At 37.8% G+C, this 25329-nt stretch overlaps 1 protein-coding gene across 5 annotated transcripts in view; it reads right to left on the bottom strand.

Annotated features, from left to right (window-relative positions):
* LOC132398153 (ecto-NOX disulfide-thiol exchanger 2-like) overlaps positions 1 to 25329 on the bottom strand; it is a 295748-nt gene that overhangs the window by 18507 nt on the left and 251912 nt on the right. For all 5 annotated transcript variants that reach the window (XM_059977202.1, XM_059977201.1, XM_059977200.1 and 2 more), the window contains 2 exons: positions 4775 to 4959; positions 365 to 472 (listed from right to left, as the gene is read on the bottom strand). In XM_059977202.1, coding sequence (XP_059833185.1) covers positions 365 to 472; positions 4775 to 4959 — 293 coding nt within the window. The remainder of the gene's footprint in view (positions 1 to 364; positions 473 to 4774; positions 4960 to 25329) is intronic.

The raw sequence follows: 25329 nt of genomic DNA, 5'->3' as shown, positions 1-25329 counted from the left end.
TAGCTGGGAAAACACGAACAATTTTCACTAGTTCACAGAAATTAAATTATTCATATATAGAAGAAAGAGAAAAAAAGTTGAGAAACAATAAAAGGGCAACACTTCTCTGTCAGAGGTCAGCAATTAAAGAGAAATAAAGGGAAATACTGTGTAAAATTAAAAAAAGTCCACTTTATAACCTTATCTATGTTTAAGAGGCAAAATTGACCAGTGTGGAGGTTCAAAGTCTTTCTGAAGTAAAAAGGGTATAAACAATATCTGCTTTATATTGAATCACGTATAAAGCAAAATGATTTGTTTAGAATAATTGTGTTCATTAAAAGTAACCACTAGCAATTCATTAATGAAGTTCCTATGCTCTCACCTTGTTTTTAAATGTTTCTAATAACATTTCTGCATTTTGTTTCTCTTTCTGTGCCTTTTGGAATTCAGCTTCTTTCTTTTTACATTCTTCCCGTAAATTCAAAAGTTGCTGTCAATATTGGAAGAACAGAAGAGAATCACTCTCACAATAGACCACATTCTTCACAATACCACTGCACATATTTTAATTCAATAGCAATTGTCTGATTTCTTGCTTTGTTCCTGGGCTCAACACTTCAGACTAGGCTGATTCCTAATTTTACAGAGCTGACGTCTGGCCCCTCCACTTAATACCAGCTACTGCTGGCACACCCAGCACGGCGCTGTTTATTTGAATAAGTTCACAAACCTTCATTTAAAAGATGAGGAAAGATATACTTGGCCTTTTTCAAAACTTATTTTAATTATTTAATTTACATTAGGTTAAACAAGTATTACATTAATTCTTTCATTAATTTTGTTATTTTAAATATTTCAGTACTGAACCCTCAGAAAGCTATTGGAGCAGGGTAGTGGGTTGGACCACAGTTTGTAACTCTGGAATATTTGTATGTTGGCTTATTCAGGTGATGAATGTGAGGCATGGCTTGACTCAAGGACGGTTCAGTTTAATGCACGCAGAAAATGGTAATCAGTTCAAACTAAAACTCAGGACATTTTTTTAACCTTTTAAAATTAAAGGAATTCTTCAGCAGGATATGATGTGTGTTGCAACGCAAAACATAAAAACTAAGTAAAAGAAAAACAGCACGTTGGGAGATAACTCGTACATTTAGCTTCACTTTTATTTTAAGTAAGGCATACACATATCATGTGGTAGCATCACGATGTTATGCTATTCATGTATTTTTAAATATAGCTTGTAATGAATTATTTAAGCAAACAAGAATGCTTAATAAAACAATATATTTACAATATTACTCAAATATTATTGAAATAGTCCCATTCAGGCTAAAGATTTAATCACTGTGGAAGATTTCTTACTCTTGTGGGATAATATGGGGGAGGGGTGCTGGGTCACTCTGCTTGGCAGATGAGACTTGAGGCTGTGAAACAATCTCGGTTCTGGGGCCTCCTCCATGGTGATTGTAGGAGTTGACACTTGGACTGCAGGAAGTTGTTCTGGAAGCTCTGGGTTACTTTTTTCAGGCTGTGTTGGCATCCTGAATAGTGCATGGCAAACTTCACTGGACAATGTAGATTATAATATGTGAGTACAGTGTCTGACATCACCACTTGCTTTACTTTTTGGAAAGTCACATCACACTGACATTTCTTTCTGATCTGTAGCAATATGTTCAACGTTTGGAGCACAGTAGCCAGGTTTGTTATAGCAATTGACAAATTCTTAAAAAGGACTGCAATGGCGGCACATCCTTTGGCCTTGGGGCATCCATAGTAAGTGATGCTGGTTTAAAGAGTTCACACTTGTTGCGTCACACTCTGAGCCCATAATCTTCTAATCCTTAACACTGTTTTGAGATTTTGGAGATGTTCCTCTTAATCCTTACTGGTAACAATGATGTAATTGAGGTGACCGTGAGTGCCTGGGCAGCCTTGCAGTACATGGTCTATAGCTTTCTGCCAACATCCTGGTGCAGGTGATACTCCAAAAATAAGCCTGTTATAGTGATAATAGTGATAAGGCTTTACCATAAAGTGAGTGTTTATGGTGAGAAACACTTTGGACCCTTCTTCCATTCTCATCTGTAGATAGGCCTCAACTACATCCACTTTGCTGAAGTGTTTCACTCCAAATACCTTCTATCATGGGCAGAGGGTATTGATCTACTTCCTGTACTGGGTTTATGGCGACCTTAGAATCACCATCCCTTGATAAGTTTCAGTTTTTCAATGCCATCCTTGAACAATGGTGTGGCATCAGCCAATACCTTTTTAGTTTACTTTCAGTTGATTCTATTGCAGGGGGTGTGGCATGTAAATGGTGGATGGATCTCCAGTCAAGTTGTAGTTGTCTCAGCCAATCACGACCCCACAATGCTGGCCCTCCTGTTAGGCTTGTTATTTGTTATATTTCACTGTTATGAATGTCATTCCCACAGGAGTTAGTTTTTCTCCAGTATGAGTTCTTTGTTGGGTATCTACAAGTTTCAGTTCAGTATCTCAGAAATGCCATTTGGTGACTGTAACAGCTCAGCCAGTATCCAATCCATTTTAATTAATTTACCGTTCACATTATACATCTCAAGACTATCCAATCTCATCACCATCAGACTTTTCATCAGGAGCATGCAGATTAGTGCTCTTTTTGAAACTGCAACTTGACTTTTTATTTTTTATCTCTTCCCTATGCAGATCATTCAGTTTTGCCTGCCTACTCTGTGTACATGACCTACTTTATTGGATTTTCTGCGAGTTTCACTTTTAAATCTGCATTGGTCTGGTGTGTGTGAATCCTTGGCACAATGGTAACGCAATTTATTTGGCTTGGCTTCTGTTTTTTTCATTGCAATTTCGTTCATACTCCTTTTCTTTCCTGACTGCAACTTAATTGTGTCTCTATCTGCTATTTCCATTGACACAGCAATTCCAATTGCTCTTTTAAATGAAATTGGATTTCAGTTGAGCCATGTTCGAATGCTTTCTTGTAAGATTCCACAAACTAAATGATCTCCCAGTGCATCATTAAGCTCATCACTGAACTGACAATGCTCAGATAATCTCTTCAATTCGGCCATAAAAGGACTCCCTGTACTTTTGATTCCACTTATGAAATGTAAAGCATTCTGCAATCAACAATGGCTTTAGTTCTAAATGTCCCTGCATTACTTTCACAATAGCAGCAAAGCTCATTTCGGCTGGTTTGGTCTGAGCAAACTGTGCTGTTCCACCCAGTGCACTCAGCAAAACTGGTACACTGACTATATCATTTGCTTTACAATACTGCTCAATTCACTCAGTTACACATATTCCAATTACCTCTTGTGGAATCAAATGTGTTTATCAGATGTAGCCAGTCATTTCTGCTTTTTAAAAAAAAATGATTATTGCACTGTACTCACTGTTTATAAACCACTGAATTTGCCTTTTTTAAACTCGACAGTCTTCTTTCCTCTTGTGAAAAAAGATGTACTGCAATTTTTTTTATTTGAACATCTTCAATAGGCAGGTAGATGTTTAAAACTTTCTTGTTGCCACTATTATGTTTTGTAACTCCAAAATATTACACTAATTGCAAGAAAAAGACGTGAGCCCAGAAGAATGTGTCTTAATTTTGTCCGTAGTGAGGCATGCACATATCAAGTGGCAGTGTCATGACGTATGCAATTCATGTATTTTTACAATAGAACCCATAATGAATTATTTAAGTAGACAAAAATGCTTAATTAAACAATATATTTACAATATTACTCAAATATGACTAAAATACTAAATATACACCAGGATAGGTTCAATTTTTATAGGCTATTAGGTAATTGGCATGCTGTCTGTGGTAATGAATTCTATTCCACTGTGTATAAATACCCTCATGATTGCTTTTATATTGCCTTCACGAGTATCCAAGGTGCCTTAGAGACAGTATATTGCAATTTTTCCAAGTAGTGACATATTCACAAAAATTCAGCTGCTGAGGTCCACTATTGATATTCATATACTTTTCCTTGTTGGCCATTCTAAAGATGCTATATTTCTATTTTACTAAGCAGCAATCTGAGTGGCGAGGAGAAAGATTTAATAGGAACTTGAGGGAAAACTTTACATATACATACAAACATCCAAGCAGATGGTGTGTGCGTGAAATGAGGAGGTAGCTGAGGTGGCACAACAGCAACCCTTAAAGAAGGCACATAGATAGGAAAGGTCTCTGAGGATATGGACCAAATATGGGCAAACAGGATTAACTTGGAGAAACATCTTACTCAGCATAGTCAATTTGGGATGAAGGGTCTGTTCTCATGCTGTACCAATTATTTGTCAGTTCACAGAACCTTCAAAACTTCGGTGCATGAACACTTTTCACCTTGTGCAGTGAAGAGCACTTACATATATACTGTTTCACAATGGATTAAGCTTCTGAAATACTTATGACACAAACAAAACTCTTCATTCATAAGCTCAAAATTGAAGTTAACAGTTGTTTTTAAAAAACAAGAATGACTGTCTCCTAATCATGTGATTTTGCTGGAAAGATGTAATGCTCTGGATTGAGCACGGCACGTGAGAGAAGTAGCCTAGTATACTGTAATTCAAGCTTGCTACAAAGTAAATACATACAATTTTACTAAAGAATTACCATGCAAGGATGTTCTTACTCCACCCTGAGGAATGAAAATGGGTGGACAACAGGTTTGTTTAAAAAAAAACTTCAGATAATCTTAAAATAACAAATAAATTGTCTTGCTTTGAATGATTTTCTTTTAAAGAAAAATAATAGAGGAGTTATGAGTACCTGCTGCATCCCTTGCACTGTCTGTTGCAGTAGCTTTAATTGTTGGTCCTTTGTGGTTTCTTCTTCAGTATGATAGAGCTTACCCTGCTCAAGTTTTAGTAAATCCACCTCATTTCTGTAGGCATCAAGCTGGCAACGTAGGCTGTCATTCTCTTCTCTAAGTACTTCAGCCTGACATGCTAGCACTACAACAATGGCAAAAGAATGAAATTTAAGATGAGGTGAGAGGAAAAATATCTCATTTCTTATGTAGAATAGCTTGGTTTCAACATGTTTTCCATCCATATGTAATTTGACTTGATATGAATCATCTGAAAATAAAAGCAGAAGATTGTGGAATTTAAAATCCTACAACTTCATTACAGTTCATTGACAGTGCCTAAGCAAATTAACCAAAACATTCCCACTCTAAAAGTCATTCACTCCCCAAGACCACTTTGTGGATTTCTACTCAGAGCACCGTCTTGACGTCACTCATTACATTGCACCCAAAATTTCAGGTGAACATGCAGCTATGGTCACATTAATCCACCAGCATGGAACTGCAGAAGTGGCTAGGCTGTAGTCAATTTAAGCCCCACATATCTTTCTCATACAGATGTTGCTCCCATACATTTCATAAACACACAAGTCAAAGAGCTAGAATAATGTTTGATATGAAGTAACTTTGCCATGTCATTATGCTGCTCACTGAAAATTTCTAACTGGTTTATTATTGCTCCAAGCACCAAGGTAGAAAAACACTGTTTTTCATGCCAATAATACCAATTGTTTCACAATATACATATAGTACATCAAAGTAGTAAAACGGAATAGCAATAACAGAATATAGTGTTATACTTACAGAGGTTCATATTTTTTGTAAAAAAGACAGGTTATCATTTAAATCAGTTATCATCTTTGTTCCTCATAATTCCTTGTAAAATGAGGATGCATTCTGATCTCAGATTGGACCTCTAGTACATCAAAAACCTCTTATCACTCACTGCATGACAAAAAACTGCTTTGACTAAATGCCTCATCACGACAGAAATACACATGCACTGTACATGTGTACCTTAAATTAAAGATCATCAATGGCATTCCATTTCTTTTGGTGACACTTCTTCAGAGAGAAACAAAAGTTGTAGGGAAGAAAATCAATCAGTTCCAAGGAGTAAAAACACACACATATGCATTCACAGTTGAAAAAAAGGTGCCAATTTAAATGACCGTTACATGGATGCAACTGTGTCAATGTGAGGCAATAGTAAGATACACAATGAAAGAAAATGAAAAACAAAATGCTAATATCGTAACAGTAGTATCCGAATCAGATTTACTATCTCCGGCATATGTTGTGAAATTTGTTATTTTGCGGCAGTAACATATTGTAATACATAATAATAGAAAATCATAAATCACAATAGGAAGTATATACAAACATTTAAATTAGTGCAAATAGAGGAAAATACTGAGGTAGTATTCATGGCTTCATTGTCCAGTCAGAAATCTGATGGCAGAGGGGTAGAAGCTGTTCCTGGAATGATGAGTGTGTGTTTTCAGGCACCTGTGCTTCCTCTTTGGTGGTAGCAATGTGAAGAGGGCATATCCTGCATGAAGGGGGTCCTTGATGCATGCTGCTTTTTGAGGGATTGTCTTTTGAAGGTGTCCTGGATGCCGAGGAGGTCAATGCCCATGATGAAGCTGGCTGAGTTTATAACTTTCAGTAGTTTTTTCCCAATCCTGTACAGTGGACTCTCCATACCAGATGGTGATGCAACTGGTTAGAATCCTCTCCATGGCACATCTGTAGAAAACCATGAATGTCTTTGGTGGCATACTAATTCTCCTCAAACTCCAAATGAAATATAGCCACTGTTGTGCCTTCTTTTAATTGCACTAATATGTTGGGTCAAGGATACTTCCTCAGAGATGGTGACACCCGGAACTTGAAACTGCTCACCCTTTCTACTTCAGATCCCTCGGTGTGGATGTTCCCTTAACTCCCCCCTCCTGAAGTCCCAAATCAATTCCTTGGTTTAATATTTTTTTTCATGCAAGGATGTTGTGATGACACAACCAGTTCAACCCATAAATATAAAAAGGAAATGCAAAAGGTAGGTAACAGCTGTTGAGAAAGAGTAACTGGTGCACACTGATAACTTGTCATCTACTTCTGGAAGAATTCCGAACTTTACCAACTTCCTAAGCAACTACTGGACTCGAAAATAGTGATGTTGATGAGTTTGGAGGGACAGAGAAGGAAGAAATTAATACAATGTATGTGCATTAGTAAAAGACATTAAATGACAAAATCTCCTCCACAATCACCATCAGTACAGGGCTATGTGCTCAGTCTGCTCACTTTACACTCATGATTGTGTGGTTAAGTCTAATTCCAGTGCCATAATTAAGTTCGCTGACAACACCATGGTTGTTGACCAAATCAAAGGTGGTGGTGAAGTGGCACATCGGAGGGAGATTGAAAATCTGGTAGAATGGTGCCAAAGCAACAATGTCAGCAAATCCAAAGAGATGATTATTGACTACAGGAGGAAAAAACCAGAGGACCATAAGCCAGTCCTCACTGACAGATTGGAGGTGAGAGGGTCAGTAACTTTAAATTCTTTGACCTTGTTATTTCAGAGGATCTGTTCTAGGACCAGCACATACGTGCCATTAAGAAGAAGGCAGGGCGGTGCTTCTACTTTGTAAGGAGTTTGTACAGATTTGGCATGTCATCTCAAACTTTCACAAACTTCTAGAGATACACAGCAGAGGGTATCCTGCCTGGTTACATCACAGCATGGTATGAAAACACCAATACCCAAGAATGGAAAAGCCTACAAAAAGTGCTGGATGCTGCCTAGCCCATCCCAGGAAAAGCCCTACCTGCCATTGAGCATATCTATAAGGATCACTGCCACAAGAAGCAGCATCCATCGTCAAGAACACCCATCTGCATCATGTTATCTTCTAACTGCTGCCACTGGGAACAAGGTACAGGATCCTTATGTTTCACACCACCAGGTTCAGGAACAGTTATTAAACTTCAACAATCAACCTCCTGAACCAGCAGGGATAAATTCATCCATATCAACACCAAACTAATCACTGAACACAAACTGGACTGATTGGAGCATGGCACAGATGCAGTAGAAGTGTTCCCGTGCAAGTCTGGCAACGAACTAAGATTTTCAACACGAGTCTCTGATTGGAATATGACAAAGATGCAGTGGAAGCATTCCCATGCAAGTCCAGTGAAAAGCAGCAAGTTTTTCAACAAGAGTTTCGGACTGGAGTACAGCGCAGATGCAGAAGCGTTTCTGCACAAGTTAGGCAAAAAGCTTCAAAAACACAGTCTCCATAAAAGAGGGGTATCATCTAGTGGAGCAGTCATTGAGGGTGTGCTCATCATCAGAATGGTCTGAGTAAGAGTGGTAAAGCTTTGGCTCAACAGGGCTTTAGCTAGAACAGGCGGAGGCAAGTTAAGTCGATAAGTTCATTCCTTATTTAACGCTTGAGAGAATGGGGGTATATCTACAGGGCAGTGTTCTGTTCTGAGTGTCAGATGTGGGATTTCTGGCTGTCTACTAGACTCCCTGATCCACATCTGTACCAGGTGCATCGAGATACAGCTCCTGAGAGACTATGTTAAAGAACTGGAGCTACAGCTCGATGTCTTTTGCTTGATAGGAAAGTGAAGGGGTGGTAGACAGGAACTACAGGGAGGTAGCCACCCCAAGACTACAGGAGACAGATAAATGGGTGATTGTCAAGAAAGAGAAGGGAGAACATCAGATAGTGGAGAGCACCCCTGTGGCTGTCCCCCTCATCAATAAGCACTCCATTTTGGGTACTGCTGAGGGGGGGGGGGGGGACCTACCTGGGGAAAGCAACAGAAACCATGCCTCTGGCGCTGAGTTTGGCCCTGAGATCAGAAGGGTAGGGAACTGAAGAACATGGCAGAAGTAACAGGGGAATCTGTAGATAGGCGATTCCGTGGATGCAAAAAAGAAATATGGATGGTAGTTTGCCTTCCAGGTGCCAGGGTCTGTTAAGTTTCTGAACACATCCACAATATCCGGAAATTGGGTGAGCAGCCAGAAGTCATGGTACATATTCGTACCAATGACATAGGCAGAAAAATTGAGGAGGTTCTGAAAACAGAATACAGGGAGTTAGGAAGTAAGTTTAGTAGCAGGACCTCAAGAGTAGTGATTTCAGGATTGCTTCCTGTGCTAAATGATAGTGAGTATAGGAATAGAATGCGGTGACAGATAAATGTGTGGCTGAAGAATTGGAGCAGGGTCAGGGATTCAGATTTGTGGATAATTGGGACCTCTTCCAGGACAGGTGGAAACTGTAGAAAAAAGAATGGGTTACACTTGAAACTGAGGGAGACCAATATTCTTGCAGGCAGGTTTACTAGAGCTGTTGGGAGTGGTTTGAACTATTATGGCAGGGAGATGGGAATCAGTATGATAGAGCTGACGATGAGCCAGCAGGTTTACAAGTAGATGATGGGTGTAACGTGAATGTAAGGAAGGACAAGCCAATGATTGGCTACAAATGCAGACAGAGCAAAGAGTTAAATTGTACCACAGAGGCAAAATCCAAAAGAGTGAAGATTGCAGGACTGAAGGTGCTGTATTTAAATGCACGCAGCAGTCGGAATAAGGTGGACAAACTCATGAAGATGAATGGAGATCAGTGACCTTTCCATCTGGAAGATAGGTGGGGAGATTGGTGGCAACCTACCGAATATTGAAAGGACTAGATAAGCTGGATGTGGAGAGGATGCTTCCTATGGGGGGATCAGAACAAGAGGGCACAGCCTTAAAATTTGGGGGTGATCTTCTAGAACAGAGGTAAGGAGGAATTTTTTTTAGCCAGAGAGTGGAATGCTCTGCCACAGACTGCAGTGGAGGCCACGTTCATGGGTATATTTAAAGTAAGAAGTTGATAGTATCCTGATTCGTCAGGGTATCAAAGTATATGGCGAGACGGCAGGTGTATGGGATTGAATGGAATCCGGGATCAGCCATGATGGAAGTGTGGAGCAGACTCAATGGGCTGAATGGCCTAATTCTGCACCTGTGTCTTATGGACTCACTTTCAAGGACTCTACAACTCATGTTCTCAGTATTAGTTAATTAATGCTTTTTAGAATATACTTGTACACTTGCCTCTTGCACATTGGTTGCTTGTCAGTCTCTGCGTGTAGCTTTCATTAACTTTGATTTCTTTGATTCTGAGCGCTCATAGGGCAGAATATGATGAGATATACACTTACTTTGACAATAATTTTACTTTTAGCTTTTGATACAAAAGATGGCAGCTATAGGACAAAAATATTTAAGCCGAGAAGTATGAAAAATGGTCCACATAGCAATGGCTCCGAGTAAATAGGAGCCATGCTTCTGATTTCATATTGACAAATGCAGTGTGGAGTTGAAAAATATGCTGGATCAGCATTTTATCTTGCTTTCATTCCAGATGTCCAACAATGAAGTTGTTTACTTTTGTATGAAAGCATAAAATCAACTGTGCTTCTCATAAGTTTTATTTTGTGTGAAAGGAACTTGGTTTCTGGATTCAATTCTTTGTTCCATAAGTAGACAAAGGCTTAGTGAAATTTTAGTTACTCATTTTGCTATCAAGTTATAAACTCTTCCTAGGACCATAACTGATATAATTGTTCTTTTTTAATGAACTTAAACATTAAGCCATTCTCTTCATTTAAGGAGGTGGAGATACACGAATTAATATACTTCAAAAACTGTTTTAAAATAATAAATCACATTTTCATGACGCAGAATTGCCAGTTTTTTTTAAATCGGGAAGGTATAATTCCCTCTGCATTCACTGGATTCTGTTGCAGCTTTCATATGATTGAACATATTTGACTTTAAAAATAATCTTTGATAAGGACCCCACCCCTCAGGATATGCCCTTTTGTCATTGTACCATCAAGGTCGTGGTTCAGGAGCTTGAAGATGTACACCCAATATTTCATAAACAGCTTCTTCCCTTCCACTATCAGATTTCTAAATGAACAATGAACTCAATAAAAATAATAGTATTTTCCTCACTTTTTGCACTGCTTATTTAATTTAATTTTCTTTTGTTATAGATAATTCTTATTGTAATTTATAACATTTTATGCATTGTAATGTACTGGTACCACTCAACAAATTTCATGACATATGCCAGTGATATAAAATCTATTTCTGATTCTGATACTGGTCTGCTGCTATTTTAGTAACTGTCTCATTTCTGAAAACAACTAGCTCCCAATACAGTTACATTTTGCTTGTGATTGGTTCTGAGCAGCTATTGCTATAATGGCTTCATGCATACATTTCTGATAAAATGATTTGTCATTTTGTTTGTATGCATAATTGTGCCAAGCTATCTCAAGGGTATATTTTCTCTCAACATTGAACATAGAACATTAGAGCACAGTACAAACCCTTCAGCCCATGATGTGCCAACCTGTTAACCTACTCTAAATCTAACCATTTCCCCCATTCTTTTTCACCCTTTGCTTATTAAATGGCATGAATGTATCCGCCTCTACTACCATCATTGGCAGTGCAATCCATACATCTACCACTCTCTGTGTAAAAAAAAAACTTACCCCTAATCCCCCCCCATGCTTCCCTCCAATCACCGAAATTATGCCTCCTCATATTAGCCATTTCTGCCCTGGGGAAAAGTCTCTGGTTGTCCACTTGATCAATGTCTCTTACCATCTTGTACACCTCCATCAAATCTCCTCTCATCCTCTTTTGCTCCAAAGTGAAAAGCCTATCCTCATAAGACATACACTCCGATCCAGGCAGCATCCTGGTAAATCTCCTCTGCACACACTCTAAAGCTTCCAAATCCTTTTATAATAAGGCAACCAGAACGGAACACAATATTCCAAGCATGGTATTACCAGGATTTTATAGAGTTGCAACATTACCTCATGGCTCCTGAACTCAACACCCCCCGCCCCCAATCTAATGGCCAACATGCCATACAACTTAACAAACCTATAAACCTGTGATTGGCAACTTTGAAGAATCTACAGATGTGGACTGCATGACCCTTCTGTTCTTCCACACTGCTAACAATTTTGCAATCAACCCCGTATTCTCCCTTCAAATTCAAATTTCCTTCCAAAGGAAATCACTTCACACTTTTCTGTGTTTTGTACTCCATTTGCCACTTTCCAGCCCAGCTCAGCTCAAGATCCTGTCAATACCCTGTCATAATTATTCTTCCTCTGTTTCTTTTTAAAAGGTGCTCATATTACTTCTTTACAATTGTGGTAAATGGTAACCAGTTTGTTCTCTCTACAAATTGGTGACTGTTTTATAAGGGCAGTTTTATATGCAGACCATTTGACTCTTAGCCATGGTACCAGTCAATTTGATAATTTGTGCTCCAAATTCATCTGATTGGACTCAGTATTCTTATACAGCTTTGTCAGGGAATATCATCACATTCTTTTTAACATTCCAGGGAATATCATCACATTTTATGTAATCTCTCCATGAAAACAAACTCATGGACCTGGGCCACAATTCCATTGAAAACACAATACTTTCAAAGACAATTCACCTTCTTTAAGATTAACTGTCCAGAGCAATGCACAATACTCTTGAACTGTTCTCACTCTACTTTATATCCTACTGTTCTAGTTATAGCCTAACATTCTATTAGCATTTTAAATTATTTTCTGCACTTGACTAATATCCTTTTCAATCTTTGTTCTTGGGTCCCTAAATCTCTTTACCTCCATTGTTCCCATTTAACTGATACTACAGTCCTTTGCTGCAATTTTATAACTTCGTCTCCAAAAATATTTGCACCATTCTTTATTGCTGTCAAACATTCTGATAAGCAATTTTATTTTGTTATCTCAGTCACAAATAATTATGAATACCAAGGAATCTAGCACATATCCCAGTGCAACATTACTAGACACTTCTTTCCAATTGAATATTCACCTCCAAGTCCTTCTGATTTTTTCCCACCTAGTCTATTCCATTTTGCATCTTGACATCATTTGTGTTCCCATGTTTGTTCTTTGCATCTCACCCAGTTCCCTAAATCACATTATTCCTGGTTCCTTTATAGCTTTTTACTTATGTTTTATGATATTTCTCAACTCCTGAAAACTGGGCTACTTATATGCGTTAAGCACATTCTCTTTGATATTTCTGTAGCCATCCCATACTATCAAATTCTTCTGTGAACATATCACTTTATTTGTGATATAATTGGTAAAGGTTTGACCAGTTTTGCAATCAACCATCCTTAAGGTGTTACCAACAAAAAAAAATCGAGAATCTTAATGACTGTGTTAAGTTGTAAAGAACTGCTATGAAAAACACCTTCTGCCCAGATTGCACCAGAAAGACCAGGATACGTACTTGCTCACCTGATGCATTTTCAGTGCTACCAACATGAGAATGCTGGTCCAGCCAATGACACTTGTTACACAGCTACAGAAAGTAAGCAGTTCTCCACAGTACTAAAGGATGTTTTGAAATTCCAATTAAGGGAAAGTGCTGCAGAGTTCTCCAGAGTCTGTTTTCACCGTAAACAAACTAACAAGTACTTTTACTCATCAGAGCAGCAACGTTTCTTCAAGTTTGATTTATCAAGCTAATCATTACAAAAACATTTTGAAGATGAGCCCCTTGGAGACCCATGTAGTAAAATAACAAGAAGGTTCAGCTTTTATCTGGGGAACACAGCCAGAAGAGCAGGCACCATCATTGGAACAGAATGGAGACCAGCAGGAGGAGGATAAGGAGGTGCCTAAGAGGGAAAGTAGCAGATTGTAAGGATTATAATTATTAAATCAATAAGGATCACAGAATTCTAGACAACAGTAATTGCAATCAATGAGCAATTTGGCTTTGCTACATTAGGATAAAGTCTTGTTGGTATGGAGACTTTACTATATCCATCAATACGGCTGTTCAATCAACAATGAATGTATAATCACTGAAATATGATTCTCCAATAAAATCTACACGTTTCACCTTAGCAAAAGGACTCATGATTTTCCCTTAAAATAATTGCTCCTGTTGTTGTTGGCTAATAACATACAGGTATTTCATCCTTGTTATGCAACCACATGTGCTGTGCTTGGGTTGCAATGACTGTGCAATCTGATTTGAATTATGTTAGGCCATGTTGTCCAAGTCCTGATACTCCTGTACTTCCTTCCTGATGGTAGTGGGTCAAGAGATAGTGGGATTGGTGGTAGGAATCCTCAACAATGCTTCAGGTCCTTTGTATATAACACTCCCAGTCAATGTCACAAACAGCAGAGAGATCCTGGTGATCTTCTCTGCAGTTTTTTACTACCCCCTGTAGGGTCTCAAAGCCTTGCAGCTTCCAGACCATACAATGATGGAGTCAGACATTACACTCTTGATGGTGTTCCTGTAGAAAGTTGTTAGAATGTGTTATGTGCTTTGTGTGATATATATATACTGTGGGCACACTGTGGTCCAGAGGAAAAATAGGGGGCAGGGAGCTTTGCACGCCTCAATCCCCTCGAAGTGTAGATGCTGTTGTATCTCCTTGACTAATGAGGAGTTAAGATCCACCGTGATGGGCACTCCAAGGGACTTTGAGCTTTTCACTTTCTCCATAGCAGAGCCATGCAATGGAGAGTGGTCATCCGGCATCTAATGTCCATAATCATCTCTTTTGTCATGTCCATGTTGAAACTCAGACCGCTGATCTCACACCATTTGACAAGCCCCTCTACCTCCTCTCCGTATGCCGATTCATCATTGTTGCTGATCATGTATCATCAGCAAACTTGATGTGGTTTGAGCTGGATCTGGCAGTACAGTCATGAGTCAGCAGCATAAACAGCAACAGGCCTAAAACTCAGCCTTGAGGGGGCACCAGGCCTCAGTGGAATGGAGTTTGAGATATTACTGCCACTTGGACTGTCTAGAATGTTTCCATCAAGAAGCCTAAGATCAAGTTACAGACAGAGATGTTGAGGCTCAACAAGGACAGCTTACCCATCAGCCTAAGGGACGATCATGTTAAACACCGTGTTACCAGCCGCCCAAAGCATTTTGTGAGGGTTGAGGTCAGTGACACTGGGCGCTAATTGTTTAGGCCAGTTAGTTACTCTCTTGGGCACCAGAATGATGGTAGCTGCCTTGAAGCTGCAGGGACAGTGGACTGTTGTAAAAAGATGTTAAAGATGTCTGTTAAGACCTCTGCTAGCTGGGACGCAAATCCTTCAGCACCTGACCAAGTATGTTGTCTGGCCCCGCATCTCTGCTTGGGTTTACCCTGGCTATGATCCTCCTCACCCCTGCTGTGGCTGAGAAGGGTGCCTGTTCCATGGGGGGGTGGGGGGGAGGGGGTTCCTCAATGTCACATCATTCATTGCACCAAATCGCACAGATGACTCTACAGCACCGTCTGGAACCACCAAGCCAAAGATGGGATGGCTTTTTTATTGTTGCTGGTGACTTCAATAATGCCAATTTAAAAACCGTCTTACAACTGTAATGAAACCCAGTTTCCCTCAGGATCAATAAAGTATGTCTGTCTGTCAAAGTTCTACCAGCATGCCAGCTTTGCAACCAGAGGAGAGAATATATTAGACCTGCTTTGTACCGACCTTTGTGGAGCCAACAAGGCTGCTCCCCACTGCCCTGGCACTCCCCCCGCCCACCATGGATAGACAGACTACATATCCACTTTGCTAATCTCTGTATACAGACCACTGCTTAAATGAGTCAAACCAGTTTACGGGGAGATCAGGATCTGGCCAGAAGGTGTCACCTCAGCACTGTAGGACTATTCCAAATGCATAGACTGGAGCATATTCAGGGAAGGAGCAACCTATGATCATCACATCAACACTGATGAAAATGCAAGATCGGCAGAGAACTGGCTACATAGGAAAATTCATTGAGGACATTACCATGATTAAACTCTACACTACCAGGGCAAACCAGAAACATGGCTGACTGCAGAGCTGCACACTGCTCAGGGATTGGGATAATACCTTCAGATTGGAGGAATAAGACGACTCGAATGTCAGCAAGAGCCACGCTCTCCAGTGCCATGAGGAAGGCAAAGCAAGAGTTCTCACTGAAAATTCACAGACACATTTGTGGCACCATGACAAGCAGTGTAAATAGCGAAGTATACAAACCATAACAGATCACAAGTCCACTGTGCACATCAACTAGAGTGATGCTTCCCTTCCTGACAGGCTGAATGCCTGCAGCATTTCTCCAGCACTAGCAGAGGGGGGATATAAACAGCAACAAACACAATGACAGTGAACTCCCTCAGTGAGTAGAAGGGTCTGCAGTTTATCATGAAAAACTTTATCTATGGTGGCCATTACTCTCAAGCTCTTCATGCACCAATACTTATTGACATGGACACACAGATCTCCTCTGTTAATCCTACCAGAGGTTCAGAATCAGGTTTAATATCACTGACGTATGTTGAGAAATTTGTTGTCTTTGCAGTACATTGCAATACATGATAGTAGAAAACCTGTGAATTTAAAATAGTTAAATTAATAGTGCAAAAATCGAAATAAAGAAGTCCTGAGGTTGTGTTCATGGGTTCAATATCGATTCAAAAATCGAATGGCAGAGGGGAAGCAGTTGTTCCTGTATTGTTGATTACATGCCTTCAGGCTTCTGGACCTCGTACCTGATAGCAACAATGAAAACAAAGCATGACCTGGGTGACAGGGGTCCTTAATGTTAGATGCCACCTTTTTAAGGCATCACTCCTTGAAGATGTTCTGGATACTATAGAGGTTAGTGCCATGATGAAGCTGACTAAGTTTACAACTCTCTGCAGTTTATTTCAAACCTGTGCAGTAGCCACCCCCGCACCCCCATACCAGACAGTGATGTAGCCTGTTAGAATGCTCTCCATAGTATATCTGTAAAAATGTGAGTGACATACCAAATCTCCTCAAACTCCTGATGAAATATAGCCACTGTACCTTCTTTTTAGGTATGTTGGGTTCATGCTGGATCCTCAGATATATTGACACTCAAGAACTTGAAATTGCTCACTCTTTCTACTTCTGATCCCTTTATGAGAATTGGTGTGTGTTCCCTTGTCTTATCTTTCTGAAGTCCAGAATCAGTTCTCTGGGTTTATAGATGTCGAGTGCAAGGTTGTTGCTGTGACACCACTCAACTAACTGATATACCTCACTCTATGTGTCCTCTTATCACCATCTGAAATTTGGCCAACAATAGTTGCATTGTCAGCAAATTTATAGAAAGCATCTGAGCTGTGACTAGCCACACTGTTAAGGGTGTCGAGAGTAGAGCAGAGGACTAAGCACAGATCCCTGAGGTGTTGATTGTCGAGGACAGGTACGTCGACTACAGGTATCCTCATAGCTGTAGTTCTATTCTCCCTTTCAAAGTGAGCATAAAAGCTGTTGAGCTTATCTAGAGTGAAGCATCACTGCCATTCACGATGTTAGGTTTTGCTTTGCAGGAAGTAATAGCCTGCAAAGCAGCCTGCCAACGATGATGTGTGTCCAATTCTGCCTCCAACCTTGTTCAGAATTGTTCCTGGTGCTCTTGAAATACCCCTCAACATGTACCTGGTTTTCTTATTCAGACCTGGGTCACCAGACTTGAATGCCACAGATCTAGTCCTCAGCAGACTATGAACCTCCTAGTTCATCAACAACTTCTGATTTGGGAATGTACAGTAAGTTCTTGTAGACACACACTTATCCACCCAAGTTTTAATTAAGTCAGTGACAACTAAAGCATATCCATTCAGATTTGAAGATGAGTCCCTGAATACAGTCCAGTCCACTGATTCAAAGCCACAGCACCTCCCTTGTCCATACCTTCTTAGCCCTCGCTACTGGTTCTGCAGTCTTCAGTCTCTGCCTAAATTCAGGAAGTAGTAGTACAGCCAGGTGATCATACTTTACGAAGTGTGGGCGTGGGATAGTACACTAAGCACTCTTGATGGTGCTGTAACAATTGATAATAATTAGAGACTTTTTCAAACTGGCCTGTTAAAATCCCCCAAAATGATGGGAAGGCATCAGGGTGCCTGATTGATTTCAACACTCAGTTTTTCTAGACCCAGTTTTAAAACTGGCCTGAGGTGGGACGTACACCATTACCAAGATAATCGCTGAACTCTCCCGTGGCAGATAAAATGGACGACACTTGATCGCACTATGTCCCAGGTCTGGTAAACAGGAACGGGACAGAACTGCCACATTTGTACTTCACAAGTAGTTGATCATAAAGCATACTCCGGGGCGGAGTTTCAAGATGGCGACGTAGACATTTGCCTTTTAGGCGCTCTTCATTTTTTAAACTATAATCACCCTTTAATCAAATCTTTTCGTACTTAATTACATGGGTTGATATTTACGATTTACTTCTCTTCTAAAATAATACTTGATTTGATCTTTTCAAACTTAAAATGTCTGTATCTAAGAAATCGTCTAAAGACCATCAATCTCGAGGCAATTTCCAGTCTTCTGGATACTAAACTGGATACTAAACTCGCAAGTCTGGAGAATAAGCTTACTGCGAAAATGTCTGAGCTTGAAGAAGTCGTTAGATCGTTTGATACCAAGCTTCAATCGCAGGCAGCAGATATTGAACGGCATGAAGAAAAGTTTGCGGCTCTTGACAAGTTAATTTGTGAAAAAATACGTACTATTGAAACTTTGGAGAAGAAGGTACGGTCGACCGCTAAAATAGTGGAGCAGAATAAGTTTAAAATCACCGATCTTGAAAACCGATCTCGCAGACAAAACTTGCGAATTATTGGATTTCCCGAAAATGTTGAGTCTGGTGACTTAACTGAATATTTCTCTAACTTATTGTGGGAAATTTTTGGCGAGGACGCTTTGCGGGCTAAACCTACTATTGATCGTGCCCACAGAGTTTCGAGATTTTCGATCTCAAGAGACAAGCCACGAGCTGTGATTGTCCGTCTCCATTATCCTCGGGAGAAAGGGATTTTAATTTGATTAGCTCATCAGAAAGGTATGATTTCTCGCAGAAACAACAAGTTTCGTATTGTTGAAGATTATTCATTTGATGTGATGAAGGCGAGAATCGCTTTTAAACCAGTGATGGCAGAGATTCATTCAATTGGACTTAAACAAGCTTTAAGATACCCAGCGAATCTCAGAATTACGTTGAATGACAACAGTCAGCGCTTCTTTAATACGCCGGAAGAAGCGAAGAAATTCGTCGAAGAATATCTGTCTTCTAGTACAAGTTGCACTATGTGTTATGTTGAAGAAATTTTGGAGAGAAGATGCCATTTCGTTTTGGGCTTTAACTTATGAAGCTGCGGTATAGCTTTTTACTGTGGTCTGTAGACCTGTTTTTTTTTATTATTATCATGTTTTATAGATGCTCTTCTAATTTTACTATAATGTCTTTTTTCTTAATTTTTTTTCCTCTGAATTGGATATACACGTTAATACTTTGTAATAATGATTTATTTTTTAAGATGTCGTTTCTTCTTCCCATAAGACGTTGCTTTCCGTAAGCATTTATTTGCTTGTACTTGAAAATGGGACGAATGTTTTGGATTTTAGGCCCTTTTTTTTTACATATTGTAGTGATTATTGAATCCTTTTTTAATCCTATTTTGATGACCTTTTTAATAGATTGGTGAATTTACATTTATATTCTGTAATATGGTTTTTTCAAAATGTCATTTCTTCTTCCCATAAGTCTTTGTTCTTGAAACGTCATTTTCTTGTATTTGAATATGGAATCTTTTTTTTAAAGGCATATTACACTATTTTAAACTTTAATGTTTATCCTTTTTATTAATGATCTTTTGCTTTATTATATTATTTTTTCATTTTGATTGATATATATTCTTTCTTTTTACAACCCTGTATTTATATCTGGGTGTTCTATAGTCTCTATTTTTCTTTTCATGGAGTTGCCATCTTGAAATGGGGGTAATATTAGTATTAGTTTATGCGCCTGCTGCTTGGCTTTTTTCGTGGGGTTGGGGGAGGGGGGAGGGATCTTTTTTCACGCTTTTGCTTTTTATTTTTCAGCTTTTAGTTTATGGGCCTACTTTAGATTATTAATATTGTTGAAGTGTCATGTTCTCCGGTTGCTCCTGAATCATTTTTCCTTCTTCCTGAGTTATGGGTTATGTGTCTTTTTAACCTTTTATGATATATACAATTAATATTGGCATGATGGACAAGTCTATTAATTTTATTTCTTGGAATACTAATGGTTTAAATCATCCGATTAAACGTAAAAAAAATATTTAAAGTATTCCATAGACTAAATGCTAATATTATTTTTGCACAGGAGACCCATATTAGGAGGGAGGATAATCAACGCTTTTTTAGATTCGGGAAGGGCCAACAATTTCACTCGAATTGTACCGCCAAAATTAAGGGTGTGTCCATTTTTATAGACCCCTCAATTTCGTTTACACATCATGAAATTATTTCTGATCCACAGGGCAGATTTTTGTTGATAACTGGCTCACTTTTTAATCGAAAAGTGGTTCTAGTTAATATTTATGCTCCAAACTTTGACTGCCCTGAATTTTTTAAACGTTTATTTACTTCCCTCCCTAATCTAAATGAATATATGTTGATAATGGGTGGAGATTTTAACTGTTGTCTGAATCCTTTGATGGATAGATCTAAACCGATTCGAATTCTTCCGAATAGATCAGCCTTACTTATTAATTCCTTTATGGTTGATTCAGGAATTACTGAAATATGGCGGTTTTTGAACCCTAAAGAATTTTCGTTCTTTTCACATGTATATCATAGTTATTCTAGAATTGATTATTTCCTTATTGATCATCGTTTATTAACAGATGTTACTGATTGTAAATATGACTCTATTGCCATTTCGGATCATGCACCTTTGAAGTTATCTATCAAGATTTCCGACTCTTTCAATAATACTAGATCTTGGAGACTTTACGCTACTTTGCTTCAAGATCCAGAATTTATCACCTTCATAAAACAGCAAATTGACTTGTTTTTTTCAACGAACTATACCAAAGAGATTGACAGAGGAATACTTTGGGACTCTTTTAAGGCTTTTATCCGTGGACAAATTATCTCATATACCGTTGGTAAAAGAAAACAAAGATATTTAGATATTGCTTTATTAGTGGATAAAATTAAAGAAATTGATAAGATTTATTCTGTGACTCCTACCAAAGAACTCTATAAGAAGAGAGTTGAGCTTCAAATGGAACATAGTTTATTATTATCTTCTTCAATTGAGAATCAATTAATTAACACCAGGGCTCAATTTTATATTCATAGTGATCAAACTGGTAAATTGTTAGCTAACCAATTAAAAGCTATTTCGACTAAGCGACACATTATTAAAATTCGTAAACAAGACTGTAATCTAACTACTGATCATAAGGAAATTAATAATACTTTCCAAGATTTTTATAAATCTTTATATCAATCAGAATTTGATGGCGATCTGTCCATGATGGATAATTTTTTTAACAATTTGAATATTCCTAAACTGACAGATGAAGATCGGAGCTTGGTCGATGCTCCTATTTCTATGGCTGAAATAGGAGAGGCTATCTCATCAATGAACTCGGAAAGCTCCTGGTCCTGATGGTTATATTATAGAATTTTTAAAAACTTTTTCTTGTTTGCTTTCCTCTTGGTTATGTGAAATCTTTAATGATGCATTTACTAAGAAGAGACTACCCCAGTCTTTTTATGAAGCTACTATCTCTCTAATTCTTAAAAAAGATAAGGATCCTACTCTATGTGCATCTTATCGCCCTATATCGTTATTAAATGTAGACTCTAAGATTCTTACAAAAATTTTAGCTATTAGATTAGAAAAGTTACTATCACAAATTATTTCAGAAGACGGTATTCCTTTTTTAATGTTAGAAAATTGATTAATATAAGCTATCCTTCTTCACCTACAACCTCAGAATGTGTTATTTCATTAGATGCTGAAAAAGCTTTTGATAGAGTTGAATGGACATACTTATTTAATGCCTTGAGAAATTTTAATTTTAGTCCTAATTTTATATCATGGATTAAATTAATATATTATAAACCTGTTGCTTCTGTTCTTACAAATGATTACAGATCCTCTTTTTTTCAATTATCTCGTGGTACGAGACAAGGTTGTCCCTTAAGTCCTTTATTATTTAATATCGCATTAGAACCTCTAGCCATTGCTATTCGTGAATCCCCTAATATTTTTGGTATTACTCGTAATGAGAAGTTATACAAGTTATCACTTTATGCTGATGACTTGTTGTTATATATTTCTGATCCTGCCAGGTCTATTCCCGCTATTTTATCCTTATTGGTTCAATTTGGTAGTTTTTCTGGTTATAAACTAAGCTTGGATAAGAGTGAATTATTCCCTTTAAATGCACAAACTTTATTGAATGACAGGATACCATCTAAAGTTGTTACTGATAACTTTATTTATTTAGGTATAAAAATTACCAAGAAATATAAAGATTTATTCAGATTGAATTTTTTACCTATGCTTCATCAAATTCAACAACTTACTACAAGATGGTCTCCTTTATCCTTATCATTAGTTGGCCGGATTAACGCTATTAAAATGATGATTTTACTGAAATTTTTATATTTATTTCAAGCCTTACCAATTTTTATTCCTAAATCTTTTTTTGATAACATTGATTCAAAAATTTCCTCATTTGTGTGGCAAAATAAAAACCCCAGGTTAAGTAAAAGGCAGTTACAAAAATCTAAAAAAGATGGTGGTTTAGCTTTACCTAACTTTAGATTTTACTATTGGGCAAATAATATTCGAAATTTAATATATTGGAAATTAGATTTGGATTCACCATTGTGCCCACAGTGGGTAAATTTAGAATGTAATGATGCACGGGGATATTCTTTATTCTCCGTTCTTGGTTCTTCTCTTCCTGCTGATTTAATTAAATTCAATAAACAGATATCCAACCCTATTTTCAAACACACATTATGAATTTGGTTTCAATTTCATAAGTTTTTTACTCTGAAAAACTTTGTTCTTGATAGGCCAATCTTACTTAACTTCTTTTTTAAACCTTCTTTGACAGATCAAGCTTTTAGCATATGGAAAAGGAAAGGTATAATATGTTTTCGTGATCTTTTTTTTGAAGGTAGTTTGATGTCTTTCGACCAACTTTCCAACAAATTTAAGTTACCTAAATCTAATTTTTTTTAGATATTTACAAATTAGAAATTTTTTACATAAAGTTCTACCATCCTTCCCTAACTCAACTTTGACAGATTTTTCAGATATGATTTTTACCTTGAATCCTTGTCAGAAGGGATTAGTGGCTCTTATTTATAATATGATTATGAAGATACAACCAGAAATATCAGGTAGAATTAAACAAGAATGGGAAAAAGAACTTCAATATATCAACAGAAAAATGGGAAAAAATTTTACAAATGGTTAATTCTTCTTCTATATGTGCTAAACATGCTTTCATACAATTTAAGGTCGTACATAGAGCCCATATGCCTAAAGATAAGCTTGATCGATTCTATTCTCATATTAACCCTCAATGTGACAGATGTCATTTAGATGTGGCCTCATTGACCCACATGTTTTGGTCATGTCCCACTTTACATAACTATTGGAAGGACATATTTGCCATCATTTCCTCAATTTGGAATATTGATTTACAACCCCATTTTATTACTGCAATTTTTGGTATACCAAATGAGGATGGAAATCGGTTTTCCCCTTCAATTAGACGAATGACCGCCTTTGTAACATTAATGGCCAGAAGGTCTATATTACAAAATTGGAAAGAAGTAAATCCTCCTACCACGTTTGTTCTGGTATGGAGTTCCGGAGTTTTTGATGCTATCATATACATATAAACTTTTATTACTGCCCATGTTAGTTTAGTTTAGGTTTAATTTTTTTTCAATATATATATTTTTTTCTTATATTTTTTCTTTTTTTTTCTTTTGATGATTATTCTTACTTTTTTCATGTATAATTATTATAGGCTTGATTGATTAATGTACTTTTTTTGCTGATATTTTAAGATATTGTTATCTTATTACTAATTCAACTTCAAGTCTAGTGCACTTATAACCTATTCAATATTATATGTTTTTTTTATATATGAAATTCAATAAAAAGATTGAAAAAGAAAGAAAAAAAAACATAAAGCATACTCCACCTCCTCTACCTTTGAAAGATTCAATAGTCCTATCTTGGCAGAGTTTATTGAACCCAACAAGCTGCATCACTGCGTCCAGAATGAAGGGGGTTAAACAAGATCCTGTGAAATAAAAAACACAACTGTTCCTAAAATCTATCTGGTACAGTAATCCAGTTCTGAGAGCTTCGATTTTATTTATCAGAGACTGTATGTTTGCCAGCAAGATGGTCAGTACTGGAAGCTGAAAGCCATGCTTCCTTAAATAAAACTTTTAAAACAGTGTGGCATCCTCTCTTCTGCTGTTTTAAAGGGGAATCGTGCCAGCAACCAGAGTCCGATTGAGTTCCATTGATCTCAAGTAGCGATAGACTTTTTAATCACCTTAAAATGATGTTGCTAACTGTATAGACCTAAGATGCAGATTTGGTTCTCAGCTGTAGAAGACAGAAATGAGAATATTTGATAGTTTCTGTCAGAGCTGCTCACACGTCACCTTCTTGATTGTCCCCCAGAAATGTTTCTGTCCATTTGAAAGGGGGTTAGACCTTCTAGATGGATAGCCAAGTCTGGAATGGTGTCCTGTTTCTGTCAGGACAAGAATGCAGTAATCCCTCATCTCCTGCTGGCTCAGACACAGATACAAGTAATGCAGCATATTTTCTAGCCTTCGCATGTTAGTGAGTAGACGTTGGGAGCATGAGCCTGCAGGGATCTGCTTTAAGTCTCACGTATCTACCACGCTTCTGCTTCATCAAGTAACTGTAGTAGACCTTTACTGTGTCATACTGTTCCATGTTTAAAATACTTTACATAGGAATGTTGAAAATTAATATTCCCATATTAACCATTACCTGGGTAAAATTAACTGAATTTAGCATAAGCCAGACATTCAACTGGGCCAAGCATCAAATGAACAGTGAAATTTTGGAAAGAGACAGGAGGAGCTCAAAATAATTAGCTAGTATTAACTGCTCATTGCATAAGTTTCTTTCTACATTTAATTTAAAAACAGTACTGTTGATATTAATTCTGATACTGTAGAGGAAAAATGAGACCACAGTTCTAAATCCCTCAGGCAATATTCAATATTCTAAACTGGGCAGAAATACCTAGATAAAAATAGATACATTATTGATGCACTTTGAGTGGATTTTACATTGTTAAGTCTTTTTTAAATGTTCAAAACCATGGAAAATGCATTCATGGGTAAACTTATTTTTCCATTATAACTACCTTTGTAATGGAAGCCACATTATATTTTACACATGTGAGTGCACTAGTGTGATGCAAGTGCTTATTGTTAATATACTGTATTTACTGGAATTGTACTCTTGTTCTTGAAGTGTGCCTGAAAGCAACATCTG

The sequence above is a fragment of the Hypanus sabinus genome, chromosome 8 (genome assembly GCF_030144855.1).
Source record: "Hypanus sabinus isolate sHypSab1 chromosome 8, sHypSab1.hap1, whole genome shotgun sequence".
Lineage (NCBI taxonomy): Eukaryota > Metazoa > Chordata > Chondrichthyes > Myliobatiformes > Dasyatidae > Hypanus > Hypanus sabinus.
The sequence above is the reverse complement of the archived record's forward strand: the minus strand, read 5'-3'. Positions and strand labels throughout refer to the sequence as shown.